Here is a 19,798-nt window from a genome sequence, read left to right on the forward strand (position 1 = left end):
ATGCCGTCCTTCGAAATATATCGGGTACTCGCACATCCTGCCACAAAGGTTAATTGAGACAGGGTCACTGTTCTTTATTTTTGCATGTGTCCGGCATGGCGCCTTCACAAATCAAGGCTAATGCGTTGTAATGCTTTTTTGTTTGGATCTTTTTTACTAAGATAAGTGAGTATTTTGACTTTCAACAGATAAAAATATTATTTTTTAAAAGCCCCAGGCATCCGAATGTACCGCTGTGGTTTATATTAAAACATGGCGCAATACTTTGCCTGATAAAAGTTTCCATTAGTACCTTCAGTTGAAAGATTAGCACTGCATTCACGAGTTCACTTGATAACTATTTACGATTCCTTCCCTTCGGTGTTTACTTTGGAAAGCTTGCGGCGTCAGAATATTAATAATAAAAATAAGAAGAAATGTTTTTTTTGTTTGTTTGTTTATTCACGGAAATTGATAGTGGTATTCTGGCAGACGAGATCGAAAGCTGCTCGCGTCTCTGTGAGGCCAGGTAAACATGCAAAACACCTTTACACAACAAATAAGCGTACGCTTTACACTATCCGAGTTTTTCCGCCAATCTTCATAAAAATATCATATAAAAAACATTTGCACGATGATCTAGCATACAGTGAATAACGCGTAATAATTTTACAAAAAGGAACTAGAGATTAAATACAGCAGACAAAAAAATAATCAGGAACATTATTCACTTATCGTTTTCTCGACTGTAAATATTTATTTAAATAATATGGAATTTTATCGGTAACGAATACCAGATGGCCGCGGCTACAGCACCTCAACTAGTGTAAAACAGTATAATAGAGCACACAATGGTAAAACAAGCGATACTTGAAGTTACAAAATTTCTAGCGAATGGACTTATTTTTATTTTATTGCCTAAGTCCTGATGATCGGATATGTTCATAAAAACATTAGACATCGTGATGGACGTCGTGATGAAGATCAAATCAGTAGCGCTTACACCGACGGAATACCTTAAGAAAGCACAAATAAAAAACTAAAGTAGCTTGTTTTGTGTTCCTGTTGCTCTTTTTTTACTCTCGATAAATGAAAAATAATGGTTGGCGTTACATTCACATTTACGTTTTTATATGATTACCAAAAACGTAGCAACCAATACATGTCTTACGTAGTTTAGAAAACTGACCTTAAATATTTAGCTTCAAATTTAACAATTTATGCGCAGGACGGTTTTCAGACCCACATGAAAAAAGTACAAACAAGGCCCCTCGCAATAAAACTTCAAATGTTTTCATGCGTTCAAGCAGCGGCTCTGCCAGTTCACTGATGCAAGTCGCACTGCGTAAACGCAGATGGGTACTTTTGGGGAGAGGTTACGACCTTCCTACGCATATACGCACGATATATGGAGCGCACGTGCCTCAATGTCATATCAACCCTGGATTATTTAAAAGATCGTCTCGGGGAGATATACCTAGAAAGAGCGATAGAGCTAGTCAACCCGAAATGCTCTCTTTCGCTGCTGCCCTACTGTGGAGCCTCGTCTCCACGGGCATCGCTTCGACGCAGACACCAAATATTACGTCCTGTTCGGGCAAGTATTATACTGTCGACCTTCTTACCTCTTTGGCATCGTATAGAAGCAGAGAACAAAGTTTTTTGTCGCGATTGTAGTATTTTTATACTTTTTAAGCGATATGAAATTGAACTGTTAAGCCGCATATACACTGGTCATCATACGTCATACAAAAGATGTGGTGTTCGCCGCAATCATGATGAAAGAATTTTTTGTGTGCACGTTTGAAGCATCGCAGAAGCATCATTGCTTCAAAGACATGCATACTTCAAATATATATGCAGACATCGTATTTTTTTTGTGATTAATGGGACCGTCCATACAAGGAAGAAACACGCTTCAGACATGGTGTCTGCAGTCTGTCAGTCATGTGGCGTATTAGCAGTGTTGCCGTGGCTTTGGTTAACGTTTAGCAACAAAGATTTGGAGACGGGGTGTCACAACTGAACAGAGGGCCATACAAGCCTTCATACTAAAGAACGGCGATTTTAAAGTGTGTCTGCCTCTCGATCGTTCATCACTCTTGCAGCCAATAAGAGGCACGCGATAAGTAATTTTCGAGCTCTGGGAGAATCCCTTCTAAATTTCCACTCACAGCGTAAATCCTGGTTGTTGTTGTTGCTTTAAAATCTTTTTGTTAAGGCTTGAGGCGATGGAGCAAAGATGCTGCGAAAAAATCTTGGAACTTTGTCCGGCGGTGTTCACTCTGCCTTTGACGTCAGAACAGCGACTGTTGAGCCGTGCGCAGAGCGATCGTGCCGCCGGGCAACTTCGTTGGTTGATCGCCGCAAATTCGTAATGGACATCGATTGTTTTCCTTTGCTTTTTTACGTAAAAATATGTATTCTTCGGTACCAACATATTGTACTTTGTCTTCCAGTCACCCTTATAATTACAAAGCCCCCATCACTAATATTAATAGGGTGATTTCTCAAATTACAATGTTTATTATCATGTTTGAACGTCGGTAACACCCTACAATAAGTAAACATCCTTCTAAAATGTAAAATGTAAACCACTCTCCACCAAAAAAAAAGGAACAAAAAAAAACAACACAAATACGCTGAAGCAAAAAAAGAAGTTGATAGATCAAAACTATTCGTAAGGATACCAGTAGCAAAAATAGGAATAGTGACAAGAATACAATAAATATTAATAATAATACAAATGCTCGATTCATTCGGACACCCAAAACAGCCTTGAGGTTTTTATATATGGTGGCACAGACATAAAAGATGGAAAATTAAAAATGCAGCATCTCGACACGAGACCGCTTGGCTTGAACATATGGTACCGCGGAACACCAAGTCACCTCATTTAAACTTTTTCAGCATTGTTAACTCACATGGTGTCTAGCAACGCGTGGGTTGCATTGTTTTACGACACTGCGTTTTAGATCTGACAAAAATAGATTTATGTTGTCAGCTGTGGTACAGTCGTCATTTTACTTGGAGTTTTATTCGCCGACGTTGACTTTACTTACCTCAGACTCAACCTGGAATTCCTCGGGGAAGATGACATTGTTGTAGGAATTTTGTTGTAGGAAATTCAATTTAATAGCACACAAATTGGCAGCACAGATTATCTTGACGACTGATTTCTACGTCGAAATGTTACAGCTACGCATGTTGTGACCATCGATTCCATCACCATCACCAACGCAAGGTTCGGTCAAACAATGATCTTCAGCTACACGGGTCAGTTAGCTCAAGCCCTGAACGATTCCCCATTGCTGAAAGCGACAATGACGGAAAAAAATGGAGGTGGGAGAATCCCCTGCATTGACGACCTGGGATCCTGGTGAGATGCACTCAGCACGCTCGACACGCGTCAATCGCTGCTCACTTCGATTACGTCCTAGACTCTATAGAATTTTCTGAAATCCTCTTGTACTCGTAATCTACATTAGGGAATTCATTAATTGTAATTTTACGTGCTTTGATTTTTTTTGTACTAAAACAAACAAGCTTTTGATTTTTTTTTTTTTTTTACTTAGAAAGAAATAATTCTTTTTCATTGTTTAGAGTTAGTTCAGTTCATGCTTAGTATGCTTTTGTGTTCGAGCTTGAGACCATCTTTCTACATGTTCATTTTTTTAAATATAGGATTTGAAATGTCCTGTTATACGGTGTGATCCTGATAATTGCGAGTTTAAAATGAATGTGACGAATATAATATGTAAAATAATTTAAAGCACCATATGTTGGCTCGTCGACAACGAAACCATCACTAAGTTGACGGCAGAAGTCGGCCTCATGAAATATGTGCGGACGTTGGTATCTGAAGATTAAATAACTACAAAAAAAAACGCGCGCTCATAAAATATTTTGGCTATGAGTTTATAAATTGATAATATTTTTTTAAGAATAAAACAATACTAATTTTTAAACTCTTAGAGTATAAATTGGTATCTAAACGTTGGGCCGAATTTCCAACTAATAAAAGATAACAAAAATATTGTGGTGGATTTCTCGTTTTCAGAGCGACATTTTCGATCTCTCGCAGTGCGAACGTAATACACTTGTATTCCATTCGAGACTGGCCAAGTTACACTTCATTCAAATAAATTTATGAGCCAAATATTAATTCAAAGGACAATAACCAGTCGTAGTGGTAGCACCGGTTCAAAAACCGAGATCCCTTGAGAGAAAGAGAGAGAGAAAGTGGAAATGACGTTTCAACCACAAAGTTATGTCGAATCGTCGTTTCCGGTACATAGCAACGTTACTAGATTACCTCAGCTGTGGAGCTTCCGCGAAAAGGGGCACTCCCCCTCACTCACTTCAGTCCGCCTCCCGTCGTTTGAAGCGCCATCTAGATTTCCGTTTCATAACTGTGTGTCCCATAGCATACGGTGGAACGCCATCTAGACGCTGTGCTTCGAAACGTACGTATTCCGTAGAACACACTGCAGTTACCATAGCACCCGTCAGGCACGTCAGACGACGGGAGGCGAGTCATGGTGAATGAGGGGGGGGGGGGGGGGGTTACTACTTGTTCAAGAAGCGTCTATAAACAGTTCCATAAATGACCGAATCAAATAACGTTGGTACATAGCGGGCATTTCGGTTCCAGACTGAGTGGGTGCCAATAGACCTTCCGTTAAATTACCCAAGCATCAAAGAGAATGTTGGGAACGTAGGTACACGCACTGCACGCGCTCGCCTTCCTTATACAATAGATTCGAAGAAAATAATCAAACTAAATGTGTTTGTGAAACACGAGTGCTAAGTTTCATTTGTTTGAGATTCTTGCTTTCGAACAGTTGCAGGTGCAGACGCCAGCACGCGCAGCGCGTGTACCTGCGTTCCCGGAATTCCCTTTGATGCTTCTGTAATTCAACAAAGGGTCTATTGTTTTTCCAAATTTTAGCCTCGAAATTTCGGAAAACTTGGGCGGGATATCAAGCCGGTGAGAAGGCGGAAAACACAGCTATTAGCAAAGTCTTAGGATTCTTCTCAGTGGGCCATGTTAAGGTGAAACAAAGCAGACATGTACACGTTTCTGAAATAAAGTAACTAAATACCATTACGCGTTACTTGCGCAAAAGTAACTAAGCACGTTAGTCGTTGGTCCGGTTCAAATGGAACGCGTTACATCCGCTTGAAAGTAACGGGTTATACATTCTCGTTCCTCCGAATGTGTCATTTGTTATGAAGCAGTAGCCGCTCCCAATATTTGTCGTCGTCAATAATTCCTGGCTTTTTAATGCTTTCATTCGGGGATAGCTGTGGCTATACTCACAAACCTCGTGCGCATCATTTTATGGTCCATTTAGCGCTCTCTCGTCGTAAATATTACGACAGTGAATTAACTTGCTTGAGAACTAGGTTGAGCACTTGTGTTGTGAACCTACCCCTTTAAAAGTAATGAAATACCTTTACTCATTACTTCATCAAAAAGTAATGAAAATAAATTGCTCGTTCCTTTCTTCAGCAAGTTCCTAGGTTGCTACTTTATTTCCGAAAAAGGTAAGTATAGGTACAAGTAACGCGTAACTTGTAATACGTTACGTATAAGTGTGGAACGAATCACACATCACTTGCTTTCACCATTACGTCACTCGTCTAAATCCTCTTGTTGGCCGTCCTCCCACAGTGATTACAAGCTTTGCGGTGGCACGTCTGACGTCGAAAAGGAGATCAGCGCAGCCTGGAACGGCACGTGTCCAGTCCCAGCCGGGAACTACAATAGCAGCGCCTCCTTTCACATACCTTATCTGGCTGCACTTTTCCTAAGGGTGGGTCTCGTTCATCTCCGCTCCGCAATGTATCGTTCCCGCGGAGTTACCGCTGCGGCAAAAATGACGGCGCTGCGATCCCACCGAGCTCGGTGCTTCGTCACATTCGGTGTTACCACGAAAGTGACCGAGAAAAACTGAAGAAGAGGACGAGATGAGATCGCCGAGCTCAGCTTGGACTGATTGCACAATGGACACAAAGGCTAGCTACCTTTGTTCCTCCCATTGACTTCCTCCAATCAGAGCGAACAACTGGGTGACGTCTGCACCCTGACTCGAGGGAGAGGGTGGGTAAAAACAAGGGCAGCTGCTATCCTTTGTGTCTACCCCCGATTCTTCCAATCAAAGCTCGGCGTCTCGATGTCCTTTTTTCCTTCAGTTTTTCTCCGCACATGGCTCTCGCAGAGGCTTGGAAACGCTGCGGTCGTGAGGATAACACGTCGCAATTCAACTGCAGATAATCGTCAACGTACCAAAAAAATTGTTCAGTATTTCTTTTTACTCTCGCGTACAACAGTTAAATGTTAGCGTTCTTCGATGCTGTATGGTCACTCAAAGCTCAGGAAAACCAGGGTGTGGCTTACCATGCCCAAGCTCCTTGCTTTCTGATTGGTTCTTATCGGCTGGTGCCGCAATCTCATCGGCTGCAGAGTGATTATTCAGGACACACCCTGCGTTTCTTGATCTTTCAGTGACTATAAGATTGCTTCCGGGGGAACCGTTTAGTTCAAGTATCTCACGGGTGAGGGCTGCAAGCTATAGAACATGACAGCCAAAGGATCCTCGAACAATCAGGCTGTCGCCAGGGGGATTTCGTTAATAGAAAGAAAAGGCAGATGGCAGTGGTGTGTGCATCTAGTGTGGATACGAGGGCAACACGCAAAGGTAATTGCCCAATTTTTTTTTTTAGTGCGAAAACATTTTTTCTACAAAAACGTATTTCGCTCATCTTTTTTGTGTGTGTGTTATTTTTTTTTTTTTTTTTCAGGATGGCAACGTAAACGTCAAACTGGAGATAATCAATGGCGGGATCTCTCTGGAGTGCAATCAGTTCGACGTACGTTTCGAGATATGAATGCAACTAAAGACGGCCTGTCGTCGTCAGTCCGATCCGTCCAGGTATTCTTGCTACGATGTCTGCGGAATAAGAAACAAAATAAATACAGAAATGGATGAATACGGACTGAAGTATTCAATCAATGCAGAGAGCAAGTGGTCTGCTTCTTGCGCAGGAGTTGTGGTGACGTCAGAACGACGCAGAGGTCCGATTGGCTTCGATTGAAAGGATAGTGGGCAGACCTTAATGCTAAGCGCCCTAGAGTCTACCCACTACTTTTTTTTTCTTTTTTTGCAATCAGCCACTAAGTTGTTTGGCGTTCTGACATGTCGCAACCCCTGTCCAAGAAGCAGACGAGCTTGCGCTCCACGTACAGTGCCTGTCAAAATGAGAACAGCACGGCATCTCCTTCAGATGGCTGGCCTTCAGCACTTGATTGTTGTCTTCCTCCATGCTTAGGCTGCGCGTGCACGCTCGGCGCTCGCGAGACAGAAGCGTTGCCGAAGGTAGGAAGCCCGCGCTGGAAGTGGGAGAACTCGAAGACCTCTCTGTCGTTCTCATCTCGCCGGTGACTGGCAAGACCCATGCCTTTCCTTCGCTAGAGTCATATTCCCAGTGGACTAACAAAGGCGTCTGCGTCACCGCGAGGGCGTCCTGCAGTGTCTCACAGCGAGCGCGATGTTAGCACGCGGCGACGCCAAGAGGCACGTGTCTGCCGCTCTGTCGTGCACTCTCGTCAATTTGCGCCGTGTTTGTCGCTTGGAGCGAGACTGCAGGAACCTCGAACGATAACCTAATGTGCACGCCTTGTCTGGTGGGTGATAGTGACTCTATGCTAAAATATTGTCCATTTGGTGGAAGTAACCTATCAATGAACCATTCAAGCAATCACATATTTGCGATTGGCTTCGTGCCAATTGAGTGGACTAATATTTATTGGCTCCCGCTTCTTTACTTCCTTTTGCCATCAGAACCCAGGGGTACTGATACAAAAACACGTTTATAGCCACAATTGTTCAAAGGTTGTGATAACCCGGCCAATCTCAGAAAAATATGAAAAGAACTATTTTCTGAAGACGCGAACGCGCTGGTTCACTTTATGGAGTAAACAAAGCTAACAATCCGAAACCAACGAATAAACATAGGTGTCATATGCCTAGCCGTCCATTGCATATTATGCATCTTTCCTATAAGGTGCCCTAAAGATATTTCAACTCCAGGCTTCAAGAAATCAACTAAATTTGCCTAACTTAATAATAACAAAGTCAATACTTATTAGTACGAGCGCCTGGAGTTTTTATTATAAAGACAATCAAAGATTAGTACGCCTTGTTCCTTCTGTGCCAAAAGCTGGCGGCGTTTCTACCAAGAGGCGGAGCGGCAGGGCGGTCACGGACAACTTCAGAAACGCAGGGCGTTCTTATTAGTGCTTGGCAACCAATGAAATTGCGGCACCAACTAATACGAACGCTTAAAAACAAATCACGAAGAAAGAAACATTGTTATAGTATGCTAAGCACTGTGTTTCTTAAGCTGCGCCCAGCGGCTCGGAGTCCATCCCTGGCAGCGCACAGGGTTGGGCGACCGTCCCACGAATGTCCTGCGGGCGTTCGGTGGACATCGTGGGACGGCTTGAACCGACTTTCCAATAGGCTTGTAGCAGCACGCGAGGCACGGATCAGACTGCATGATGAATCGGTCGACGTCATACTAGTTCCATTATACTACGTTATACTAGTTATACTAGCTCAAAGTCAGTCGGCAAGCTTCATAGATCGCCTTGAGTGTTTTCGTGGTGTGTTTTCTCGGTGGAGCTCGCTACGATATCAGACCGCCCTATGAACAGAAGCGGCGAGTCTAGTTGAACGTTGGATGCGCATGGCTTGCGATGGAGAGGGATTTTGTTTTGTGCTTGTATGGTAAGCATAAAGGTTGAGCAAAAGTTGGCGCAGAAAGAGCGTTGTTCGGAAGCGGTTCTTCTTCGTTCCTCGTGGAAGCGTTGACGCTTGTGGCGCTAGAAACGCTATACGTCCGTACATGCTCGCGTGCAAGCAACAAAGAAGAGCTGTTTTTGGAACGCCACTCTTCCGTTGAGCTTGTCGACCTCGTGAACTGATAGATCTAAGAACGTTGGTGTCGACAGCAGAATGGTCACCATAGCATCTTTATTAAGGAACGCAGGTCGCAGCTTGATATGTTCACGTATCTTGCAGTGGCGTTGGCAGGAAGAGGCTTACGGAGTTTCCTCCACCCATACCCCTGCCCCCTCCGAAATCTAGCCGACCTTATAATATTTGCATACATCCTGTACCCCCTTCCGCCCTCCTCAAATCAAGTCATCGATATCCCAGCCACCCCAACTACCCCCCCCCCCCCCCCCCCCCCGAAAAAAATTCTAGCTACGCCACTGGTATCTTGCTTCGTGAATCGATTTTCAACGTTCTTGTCGGCTCATTGGTTGCTAAACAATAATAAGATGCTCCGAAATTAGTATCAACTCAGGACGTGGCGTTTCCGGGGGGCTGATATAGCTGAGATGTTTATGGTGGGGCGCGGGGAAGGAGAGAGGAGGCAAAATACATCTGCATATTATAAGATCGGCTGGATTTGGGGGGGGAGGGGGACGCGAAGCCCCTTAAACCCGTCACCTGGCTTCGGCATCAAACTCAGGCACTGAGCTTTTCCTCCACAGTATCTGTCGGTGACCACGCTTTTTGATATAGGCGTAGATCAAGTTGGAACCATATAAGACAACGAAGGCAAAAATCTCGCTAGATGTTTCACATTTTCTACGCTGTTTAGTTTTGATGTGCCCTTACAGCTTCTAGGTAGTCTTTGAGTGCCTAAATATCTGATTCTTATCAAATCGCTTTGAAGAGCTTGCAAGCAAATTCTGTTCTTTTTCTTCCTTAACTCTAAAGGCAATACGTTGAAAGTTCGTTAGACATAACACAACCTCTAAACTGCAAGTAAGCAAAAAAAAAAAAAAATCACACAAAAAGTTTGATTTTGTATGTTTGTGTCCTTATACCGGCAGTTTTGGGATCGTGTTATGTCCAATCGTCACCAGCTCGTCTGCGTCTTCCTGATTAAAGTTTGTTGTAGTATCTTTTTTGTTGTCAGATCTTCAACGAAAGTTATAGGAGTTATATCGCGTTTGAGCAAGCATTTTAAAAAGCCCCATTGTTCAATACATCTTTTTCAATCCTTAGTGGTTTCAAGGCTTGAGTTTGTTTCTGTGATTTGGAATTCAATTTCTGTAACACAGGCTTTGATCATAGAACGGGTGCAAAAAAGATTTGTTCGAATTGTTTATGATAGATGGATTGGACGACGCGTGTATTATGGCTATGAATGCTTACTGAATAGATTTTCGCTGAAGCTTTTATCACACAGAAGAACAGTCCTTGACTTGGTATTCCTGCATAAGATCATTAATGGTGCCATTGATTCTTCATGGCTTATTAGTAAAATCCATTTCCATGTTCCTTTCCGTGCGACGAGACAGCTTACCTGTTTTGATATTTGCTCACCATGCCGTGTGTCACCTCTTTCTCGTTTACAGACATTGTATAACAGCATTGTGCCACCTCAAGTTGACATCACCACACCCCTGCCTACATTTCGCTGTCAGTTGGACGAACTTTTCGTCACTTCATAGCGCGTCAGTGTATATGCATATCTATTTCTTTTTAATGAGTAGGATTTTTGTTTAAGAGCTTTTATTGTACGAGTTGGTGTACCTACGAGAAGGCCGCTCGGCCGTTTTAGGGCACCCGAAAAATAAAGATTATTATTATTATTATTATTATTATTATTATTATCTTAAACTCGAGCAGCCATTTTTATTTCTCTTTTCCACATTGTTTTCTTTTTTTGCCGCGTCTGCGCACTCTATTTCTTACCCGTATACGTCTAAATGCCTCTAGGTTTTTTCGTTTTTTTTTATTTTTTCATATGTTAATGATGCTTTCTGTCTCACAATACATAAGCGGTCTGCCTGGATCTACCCTCACCGTTCGCCGACAGTCGCCAGTCAGCGGCAAACAAATAGAGCGTCTTTATTTCATCGTTTTATATTCTGCCTATTTTATTAAATAAGCCTTTTATTTTCCCATCCTTCCAGTGCTGCGTCTGCACGACCTCCTTTTTATCTCTATGTTTTCAGAAGCATCTGTAAACCTTTCTTCTCATTACTTATTTGCAAACGACGCTTCCTGCCTCGCGTATATACTAAGGCGACCTGTATGGATGTACCCTATAAGGGCGCACGTGACTCAATGCCCTCTCAACACTGAATTCTTTAAAAGATCGTCATTCGAACATATAATTCCGCGCGACACCATGTCTACGGGGAGATAGCGCAAGAGAGCGGTGGAGTTCGTCAAACAAATATGTTTTCGTTTATTGTGGCCATACTGTTCGGCGTCGTCTCCACGGGCACCGCTTCAACGCAGACACCGATTATTACGTCTTGCTCAGGCAAGTAATTTGGTAACTTTTTAATTTAATAATAATTAGAATAATACAAATAATCTTCATTAAAAGTGACCAAAGACAACCACATTGGTCATTTGATTGGTGCACCGCCGCAAGAACACTATGAATAGAAAGAAAAACAGCTACATCATTTGTATGGAAAAAGAATGAAAACTTAGTCGTTCCCATTCTTGCGCAGTATTTTATATCCTTAAAGCGTCACCAAACTGAACTATCCGATAACAATTAGCAGCTAATGTTTGTGGGCGTGATTTACCTTGAACTCATTTGTGTATGGACATTGCTGTACAATGTGCACATATGTCTGTCTCGCGTCAGTCACTTTAGGAGTCAGTGGGAGACACCCAGATTGCAATTCTCAATCGCACGGAAAACTGATTTCCAATTCTCTCTACAAGCGTAAATATAGTCTTAATTTATAAACCCTTTTTGTTGTCATTTGCTTTTTTTCCATTTTCGCATAAAAAGTGTCATTCATTCAATCATTGTATTCCAGTCCCAAGAATTATTGTGAATCATCCAGCACTAGTAATGATAATAGTATTTTTATTCGATCAATCAATCAATATTTTATAGTACCCAAACACGACCTATTGGTCTTCATACTGGCACAAAATAACTAAAACACCAGTACTTAACAGAAATGCCGTCCACATGGTAAACACTAACACAATAACAAAACCAAAAGGCGGTTTCAGTTCTAAAAAGAACAAAAAGAAAGACATCGCAAAAGCGAGCACATTCTAATAATCTGAAGATAACTTGATACTGTTCGCATATAAAAGTACTTATCAGCCCTGATCTAGCTGAAACAAGTTTTAATAGGGGTGATCTCGAAACACGAGCTAAAAATCAAGGGTTTCAGAGTCAAGATTACAACTCTCATCCGATGTAACCATCAGGCCTGACTGACTACTTAATTATTAAGTTATAGAAAATTATTAGTAGTAATAATTTTTCTTTGTGTATTTGGTGCTCCAAAAACAGTCATGAGGTTTTGATACGTTGGCGCAAGCGTAAAATGCTAAAAATGTAGCATTTATCCGACATACTACTTAGCTTAAACAATATACAATAGAAAGTCAAGGTCACACCTGACTGAAGCATAGTCAGTTGCGAACTCGTTTATGTTTTCACCGTGGTTGGCTCACACATTGTCTGGCTACGCGTAAGTTTTTTCTTAATACTTTATTTTAAATTTTGAAAATGGTTAAAAATTTATTTGTGGTACAACCAGCTTTTTTACTTGGAATGTAATCTACTCTTGTAGAGTTCAGTTATCTCAATCTCACCGGGAAATTCCTCATATAATATTTTTTTCAGGAAGAAATATAGTTTATTTAAGGGCACATAGATTGACAGCTAAGATTACCTTGACGACTGATGATTTCTTCGCCGTTATGTTGCAGATACACATGTCGCGGTCATCGATGATATGACTATCACAAACGCAAAAGTCGGCGAAAGAATGAGCTTCAGCTACTCGGGTCATTTAAATCAAGACCTCAATGAATCCCCATCGCTAAAAATGACCATGACTAAAAAGAAAGACAACAGCAAAATCATGTGCTTTTCCAACGTGGGATCCTGGTGAGATACATTCAGCACGTTCGGCCAAAGTCGCTCGCTGCTGACTTTACTATACCTACTCCTGGAAGCGTTCTACTCATGCGCAGAACGCTCCCTCTTCACGCAGTTGAGAAAGTTCGAACTACGGCTGAAGTCCCGAAGGGAAGTTGCAGTACCACTCCTGCCTCTTCTGCGCCTCACGTGAGTCGTGAAGGAGGTAGGAAAGGTAGCACAACTCCCCTGTCGGACGCCAATCGCACTTCAAGCTTTTACCACTTCGGTTCCTTATGTCCTAGTGTTTTGGTGGTGGAAATCTACGTTAACTGTTATATTGTTTTTCTGACGTATTTTTTGTTTAGACAAAAACGGACGACTTACCCAATTCGTAAATTCAGTTAGAAGGACTTAAATTGCTATAACGAAGAACAGTAATTAAAGAGTGGGGTGGTCCGTATAATATTTAAAAACTGGGAATTTATCTAGATATACAGATTTTGTTCAAAGCATTTGATCCACTTACTCGGTTTATCTCTGTGTTTCACCCACCCCGTTGGGCCTTCTTTGCAATCAACGCCATGTGTTGGAAAACCAGGGATCAATTTTGATTGCCTTCTGAAAACCTGTAACCTGCTATTGCGCCTGTATTTACGCTGCGAACGAAGGCCAGAACAGAGTTATGGCGTGTTGCAATTGAAACTAACCACAGATGAATGCAGTTAGGCACCATTTCAGAAACTGGCGCACAAAGGCGCCCGCTGAAACCGCGCATGTGCATACGCACCCCCGAAAAAATTCCCAGTGAAAAGACGTAAAAAGGTTGGCGAAGAAATCTATACTGTAATAAAAAAATTAATTATAAACACGTTGCCAAAAAAAAAAAAAAGAACGAAATCAAATGTGACTGATAAAAGATCCGAAGACGACTGCGTAATATGTTAAGCTATGCGCATAAGTTTAGGGAAACAACAAATTCTACAACTTATCAAGAAAGCGCAAAAAAAAATCGAATAATATAAACGCGCCACACCCTGTGGTAGCATATATCTTTTATACGAAGCTTAGCGCGTAGAATACATCTCCTAGAGTCTTATATATCTAAAAAGAAAACCGCTGTATTTTCTTTTTAGGTTTAGAACTTAAAGCAGAGAAGCAGCTAATACTGTAAAGTTTATTTCTCGTTGCGTGGCTTAGACGAGTGTTTATTACTAAAACAGGATATTGATTGTGTGTCAGTGTGGTGCTCATCTAATCTATTGTTCCTTAACACACAAAAAACAAAGGTTATTTCTTTGTCCAGAAAGCGTGACCCGATTGTTTTTCAATATACGCTACCGAATGCGACAATGATTTAGCGTGTGACCACCATGCGTGACCTTGGCGTTATTGTTGATAGCCGTCTTTCATTCAAAGAACATGTCACTTCAATGGTGGGTACTTCCATGCGTGTAGTGGGGTTGATTTCACGTATGACGCGGGAATTTTCGAGTTGCAGATGTTTGGTCCATTTGTTTTGTTCCTTGGTTCGACCAAGACTTGAATTCAGTTCCGTAGTGTGGAACTCCTTTTCTGTGAATTGCTGCAACGAAATTGAAAGAGTTCAGGAGCGTCTGGTTCGAATTGCATACGATCGATACTTTCATCGTCGTCGTTATTATAGTTACGAATCACTACTTAAATATCTTAACTTACGAGAGCTAAGTAAACGGCGTACCATTCGTGATTTGTCATTCTTGCACAAAGTCATCTGTGGTAGAATTGATAGTATTTCACTCTTATCATCTGTGAACTTTCATGTACCTATTCGCACTCGTAGATTTCTTTTGCAATTTTACCCAAATACACCATACCATGCCTCGCCAATGTCTAGGATCCAGCACCTTTGTAACGAGCTTTCTTCTCCTGATCTTGACATCTATGCAGATACGTTTTTAAAAATGGTGAAGCATTTATAGAGTGTGCAATTTTGTTTGCGTTTCTAGCATTGTGTTTTGATTTTAGCTCTTTGTGTTATCTGTAGTGTCTTGGTATATGCGTGTATTACGTTCGTTAGTTTTGTAGTTAGTATTGATTTATTTGTGCCTCAACAGAGAAATGCATCTTTAATGTGACTGTGATTTTGTTCATAGCGTACCAATAAGTAGGCCTTCGTGGCCGTTTATGGACACTACCAGAAAATAAAGTATATTATTATTATTATTAAACAAATTTATATCCAAAGCAAATCTCAGATACAAACCGCAAACGCTAGAAAAAAACGATGGTTTTACCTTGAAAGAATCACATCAGCGTCACTAATCTGACTAAACTTGTTAATTGTCCTCACACAGCGAGTACAAGCTCTGTGGCGGCACTTCCGATGTCGAAAAGAAAATAACAGAAGGCTGGAACAACGTGTGTCCGGTCCCGGCAGGGAAACACAAGGGCAGCGCCTCCTTCCAGATACCCTTTTTTGCCGGATTCCTCATAGGGGTGAGTCCCTATAGTCTTCCACGCTGAAAACGCACACCGAGACGTCACATCCTGTTATCGTGGCATCACGTTATCATGTCACGGTGTTACGCGACTCACCATGCCCACTTATGGCGGCACATGACGTGATGGCGTCAATCCGTGACTCACGGTGCGCGGTCCTGGTGTGACGTGGAGTCACACGTGCCTCCATTTCCAGTGTTGTGGTTCTTCGCTGGGGGAGAATCTTGTCGTAATCGGATAGGGGATTAGCAAAGTTGTTTGGGATATAGTTGGCTTCCTCGTCGCCCCAAAAGATGACTTTTTTTTTCTTATTTCATTAGTTCTATCTTAGTGATGCAATACATGAGAATGGAAGCAAGAAAGCGAGAAAAGTCTCGCTGTATACGGGGTGTTTGATTTTTATTCGTACAGATGTATTGCAAGAATGGCGTGAAAGGTACACTAATGCAGTCTGTGCAGGTGGGTTTGGCTGCCAGGGTGACGTAATAGGGGATTAACCCTCACGATAAACGCTGGCTCACATAGCACCCTTTTTCGGTTTTTTGCGTTACATAGAACTTATAGGTAACGTCACTTAAAACTTATGCGGAACCGAAACATTCGTGTCTCGAATGTCCCGTGCCAGGCTATTTTGTCGAACTGGTATCCACGCTTCATATGAAGCACAAATCTCCAGGAGAGTTGTACGCAAGTTTCCGTGACGCAACGTAAGAAAACCGGACTGTGAGAACCAACCTTAAGTAGAAAATTGTACTACTTTTTAAATAACATTTTAATTGATGAAAATAAACATATGCTTCCAATTCAAAACTTGCCGAGCGTAATCTAAAACCACTAAATCATTAAATTTTAGGAAGATACGAAGCACATGAGAAGTGTGTGGGTGCACCAAAGTTACCACATGTGCAACAGGCGCCAAGATAGTGGTGAGAAAATGCCGCAAGTCCTGCCCGCATCGACTCTTAGAAGAGTGAAGTAGGTAGTTGTGTCAGTGACGTCGTCACTTTCGTCGTCGGCGCACCCACCCAGGACATGCTGCGGGGATAGGGACGACATGATTTAAACCACTTACGTCACTCTTCCAAGCTTCCAAGCGTCATTGTAGGTAGTGCTTCCGGCGCTCTTTCTGCACACAATTTTTAAATTTGGCGAAACACGTCAACATTTATTAATTAATATTTGAAGCACTATTACATTTCCTCAAATTCTTTCAACTGCTCTGGCCTCTAATAGTGAACTCTCAATCGAATAATTAAAAACTTTCAAGGTTTTTAATTATTCGGATGAACCCTCAATCGAATAATTAAAAATGTAATTAACTGTTTTTTGGTAATTAGCCAACCTACCATGGCGACTATGCCCTCGTCTGATGCCCGCCGAGTCTGAAAAATGCACGGTAAAGACTGTACTCGTCTCACTCCCATACGCTTTTTTTTATATGATCGAATTAAAATCAAGCACCTTGCATACATGTAAGCAAAAATTTTAAGATAGCGTGTTTACATACAAATCGTATAAAATAATGGGAAAGAGGAAACTCTCACTACTAGAAATTTAATGATGCTAAATAATCCGAAATGCATAACACTCAAAGTAAATAGATACTCTTTCCACGACTCAGTGCATCAACACGCGCCTCCAAATTCATAATACAAAAGTCAACAAGAAAAAAACACGTTAACAAAGAAGCTCTTCACAACTTATTTTAATGAATATCATATCTCAAAGAGCGACAACATTTTCAGGGATACTGTTCTAGTCGCTTGGGAATAGGGCTTTTGGGAAAAAGAATAGCAAGTTCCTTTGCATGAATGATCAACCCTAGCAGATGTGAACCGAGAAAGTGTTAACTTGTTTCTGTCGAAAAAGTGATGCGCTCTAATAAATTAAAAAAAAACACACGCAAGTATTTTTGTCGGTTTTCTAATGCATTCTGAGTACTAGACTCTTTGGCGATAGATCAAAGGCAGGCCTTATTATTTGCTCTTGGTGTTTCCCAAGTTGATTTGGCGGTATAAACAGCTTAGTTTACGGAACACACAGAGGCTTGACGACGTTGAGATCATCTAGAAAAGAAGCCCGAATGAACTGCGGAAGAACATCAACATATGAAAATAATTTCTCAACTGTAGACTTCAGGTAACTAGGGGAACCATTTTGACAAAGTAGTTTCATTTTGCTAGTGACCCCCCCCCCCCCGTTCCAAGATATAAAATATCACCGACAAAAGATCCTCGAAAATCAGGTTGCCCACCTGGGGATTCCACCAACGAAATACTGAGACGAAGCAGATGTGTTTTGGTACCGTGGGCGTATAAGGACGCCACACAAAAATATTTGCCTATATTTTTTTTTTGAAAATCATGTTGATGTTTTTTTATTCAACTGCAAATTTTTCATTTGTTTTTTTTTTCTTTCAGGATGGGAATATCAACATCAAGATGGAGATAATCAACGGCGGGAATGTTGTGGAGTGCAATCATTTCGACGTCAAAATTGAGAAATAAACTCATATAATGATTGCTTCGTCAACCCGATCCTTAAAAGTGTGTTTTTCTGAATCTGTAAGGACAAAATACATTAAAAGAGGCGACACCCACGGACCGGCGTAACTGGCCTTTATAGAACACAAGGACTTCGCCTTTCGCCCTTCAAAGTCATCATTAGTGAATTCAATCAGAACCGGTTCTCTTGCACGGGCGTCACAGCGAATTACGTCTTGCAGCGTCCTCCTAACGAGCGCGATGCTACAGCACGCACCAACGCCAAGACCCAGGCGTCTGCCGCTTGGCCGCGTACTCTTGGAGAGACTCGGGGATATAGTAACGATGACGTGATGCTTAGACCTTGTCGTCTAGGTGGTACTGCTCTTACTCCTTTTGCTCCACTTGCCAAGCAGAAACAATTGGCGCTGTCGATACGTACACGACCGCGGTTTTTGACCCCACCTGCTCAAAAGATTGTGACAAACTGAGCTCATCTTATAACTGCAGGGTGTCTCCCCCCCCCCCCCCCCGCCGCCCCCCCCTAAAAAAAAAATACGAGGTATTTTTCTAACCACGAAACTAAAATACTTATCGCCTAGCACTCATTGTCCGCTGAAACGTTGCGCTAGCGATCCGGACGAGCTGCCAAAATTTCAAATCTAACCGTTATCTTTTTTTTTCTCTTTTTTTCAAAAGCTACGATTATTTTTTTGAAAATTTCAAGGTGAAAATGGCAGACGCCGGAGTCCTCGAATACATAGAACTGAAAGGCGCCAGTTCCCATAAACAGAATTAATTTTCCCCTTGCAATTTTTAACGAACGGTTAGTTATGAAACTTTGGGATGTGGTTCTGACCGCTAGCTCTACATTTCGGCGGGGAAAGATTGTGCAAAAATGCGTAATTTAATTTCCAATTAAAAAATTTAAAAAAACCTTGTCAATTTTTGGGGGGAACATATGGATAGAATAAATTCTACTTCCTTAAAACCTGCGGCCGTTCTTTGGCGTGGCAGGTCGTCAAACCTATTTAAAAGACATTGTTAAAGGGTTGTACAGGCAAACACCGCAGAGCTAACTGAGCGCGATAAAGTATAGACGAACCACTCATTAGTGCTCTATATTAGTGCTGAATCACCATACCGACAGGTGTGACCCAGGCCTTTTCTTGCTTACACACTCAATGCCACGCCAACTCATCGCTGAATCAGCGCATAATTTGCGTTATCTCGGCGCTGAGATGCCTGTGTGAAAAGGCCACAAAAGGACTATTTCTTTTCCTCTCGAGTAATCGAGTTATCTATCCAGGCGTTCTCCACCGCTATTCGGGACTAGAAAAACTGAAAAAGTAAGCTAATAAACGGGGAGCAATGAAACTTTTCACGGAGATATCTTTAGGTGCTGCATTTATCTTCTCTTTTTTTTTCTGATGCACTCCCACGAATTAATTTTATCTTCTAATATCAAAACTTGTCTTGAAGCGAAATATATTTCTGTGTTTCATCTCAATGTCCGTTCAATAAAAAACAAGATAGCCGAAATTATCACTCTTCTTGAAATGTGTGAAGTTACGTTCGACATCATAATATTTTCCGAAATTTGGTGTCGAAACGAACAGTATATGTTTGCTTTACCAGGTTATAATAACCTTTTTTTTAACAGAAGTGAACGGAGAGGGGGAGGTGTTTTGATAATGGCTACTAAAGCCCTTCAGTAAAAAATGCTTCTTTTATTTACCGAGATTACTGAAGATTATGAAATTTTGAGTGTACGATGCAAAAAGATTTTTTTGTTTATCGCCCACCATCAGCGAATTTCTGCAATTTTTTGTCTTTTTTGTACAGCTACTTGAAATTTTCTTCTGCAAATAATTTTTTTGTTATTATGGAGGGAGATTTTAACGTGAATATGCAAAACA

General features: G+C 41.6%; 2 protein-coding genes across 2 annotated transcripts; both read left to right on the plus strand.

The window, feature by feature from the left end:
• Positions 1-1,488: 1,488 nt before the first annotated feature.
• LOC120841854 lies at positions 1,489-6,873 on the plus strand. The gene is made up of 4 exons (XM_040212852.1): positions 1,489-1,576; positions 3,178-3,358; positions 5,657-5,798; positions 6,787-6,873. Exons 1-4 carry the CDS (start codon positions 1,489-1,491, stop codon positions 6,871-6,873), a joined length of 498 nt encoding a protein of 165 aa, XP_040068786.1.
• Positions 6,874-11,249: 4,376 nt separating this feature from the next.
• On the plus strand, positions 11,250-17,903 carry LOC120841864. Its single transcript, XM_040212860.1, has 4 exons — positions 11,250-11,337; positions 12,765-12,945; positions 15,252-15,393; positions 17,817-17,903. Exons 1-4 carry the CDS (start codon positions 11,250-11,252, stop codon positions 17,901-17,903), a joined length of 498 nt encoding a protein of 165 aa, XP_040068794.1.
• Positions 17,904-19,798: the final 1,895 nt, after the last annotated feature.

Source organism: Ixodes scapularis, unplaced genomic scaffold (assembly GCF_016920785.2).
Source record: "Ixodes scapularis isolate PalLabHiFi unplaced genomic scaffold, ASM1692078v2 PGA_scaffold4__175_contigs__length_147842914, whole genome shotgun sequence".
NCBI lineage: Eukaryota > Metazoa > Arthropoda > Arachnida > Ixodida > Ixodidae > Ixodes > Ixodes scapularis.

Coding starts and splice junctions, on each gene's coding strand:
- LOC120841854 (XM_040212852.1), top strand. CDS start 1,489: ATGCTCTCTTTCGCTGCTGCCCTACTGTGGAGCCTCGTCTCCACGGGC. Junction 1,577..3,177: donor AAATATTACGTCCTGTTCGG/GCAAGTATTATA, acceptor GAAATGTTACAG/CTACGCATGTTGTGACCATC. Junction 3,359..5,656: donor ATTGACGACCTGGGATCCTG/GTGAGATGCACT, acceptor GTCCTCCCACAG/TGATTACAAGCTTTGCGGTG.
- LOC120841864 (XM_040212860.1), top strand. CDS start 11,250: ATGTTTTCGTTTATTGTGGCCATACTGTTCGGCGTCGTCTCCACGGGC. Junction 11,338..12,764: donor GATTATTACGTCTTGCTCAG/GCAAGTAATTTG, acceptor GTTATGTTGCAG/ATACACATGTCGCGGTCATC. Junction 12,946..15,251: donor TTTTCCAACGTGGGATCCTG/GTGAGATACATT, acceptor GTCCTCACACAG/CGAGTACAAGCTCTGTGGCG.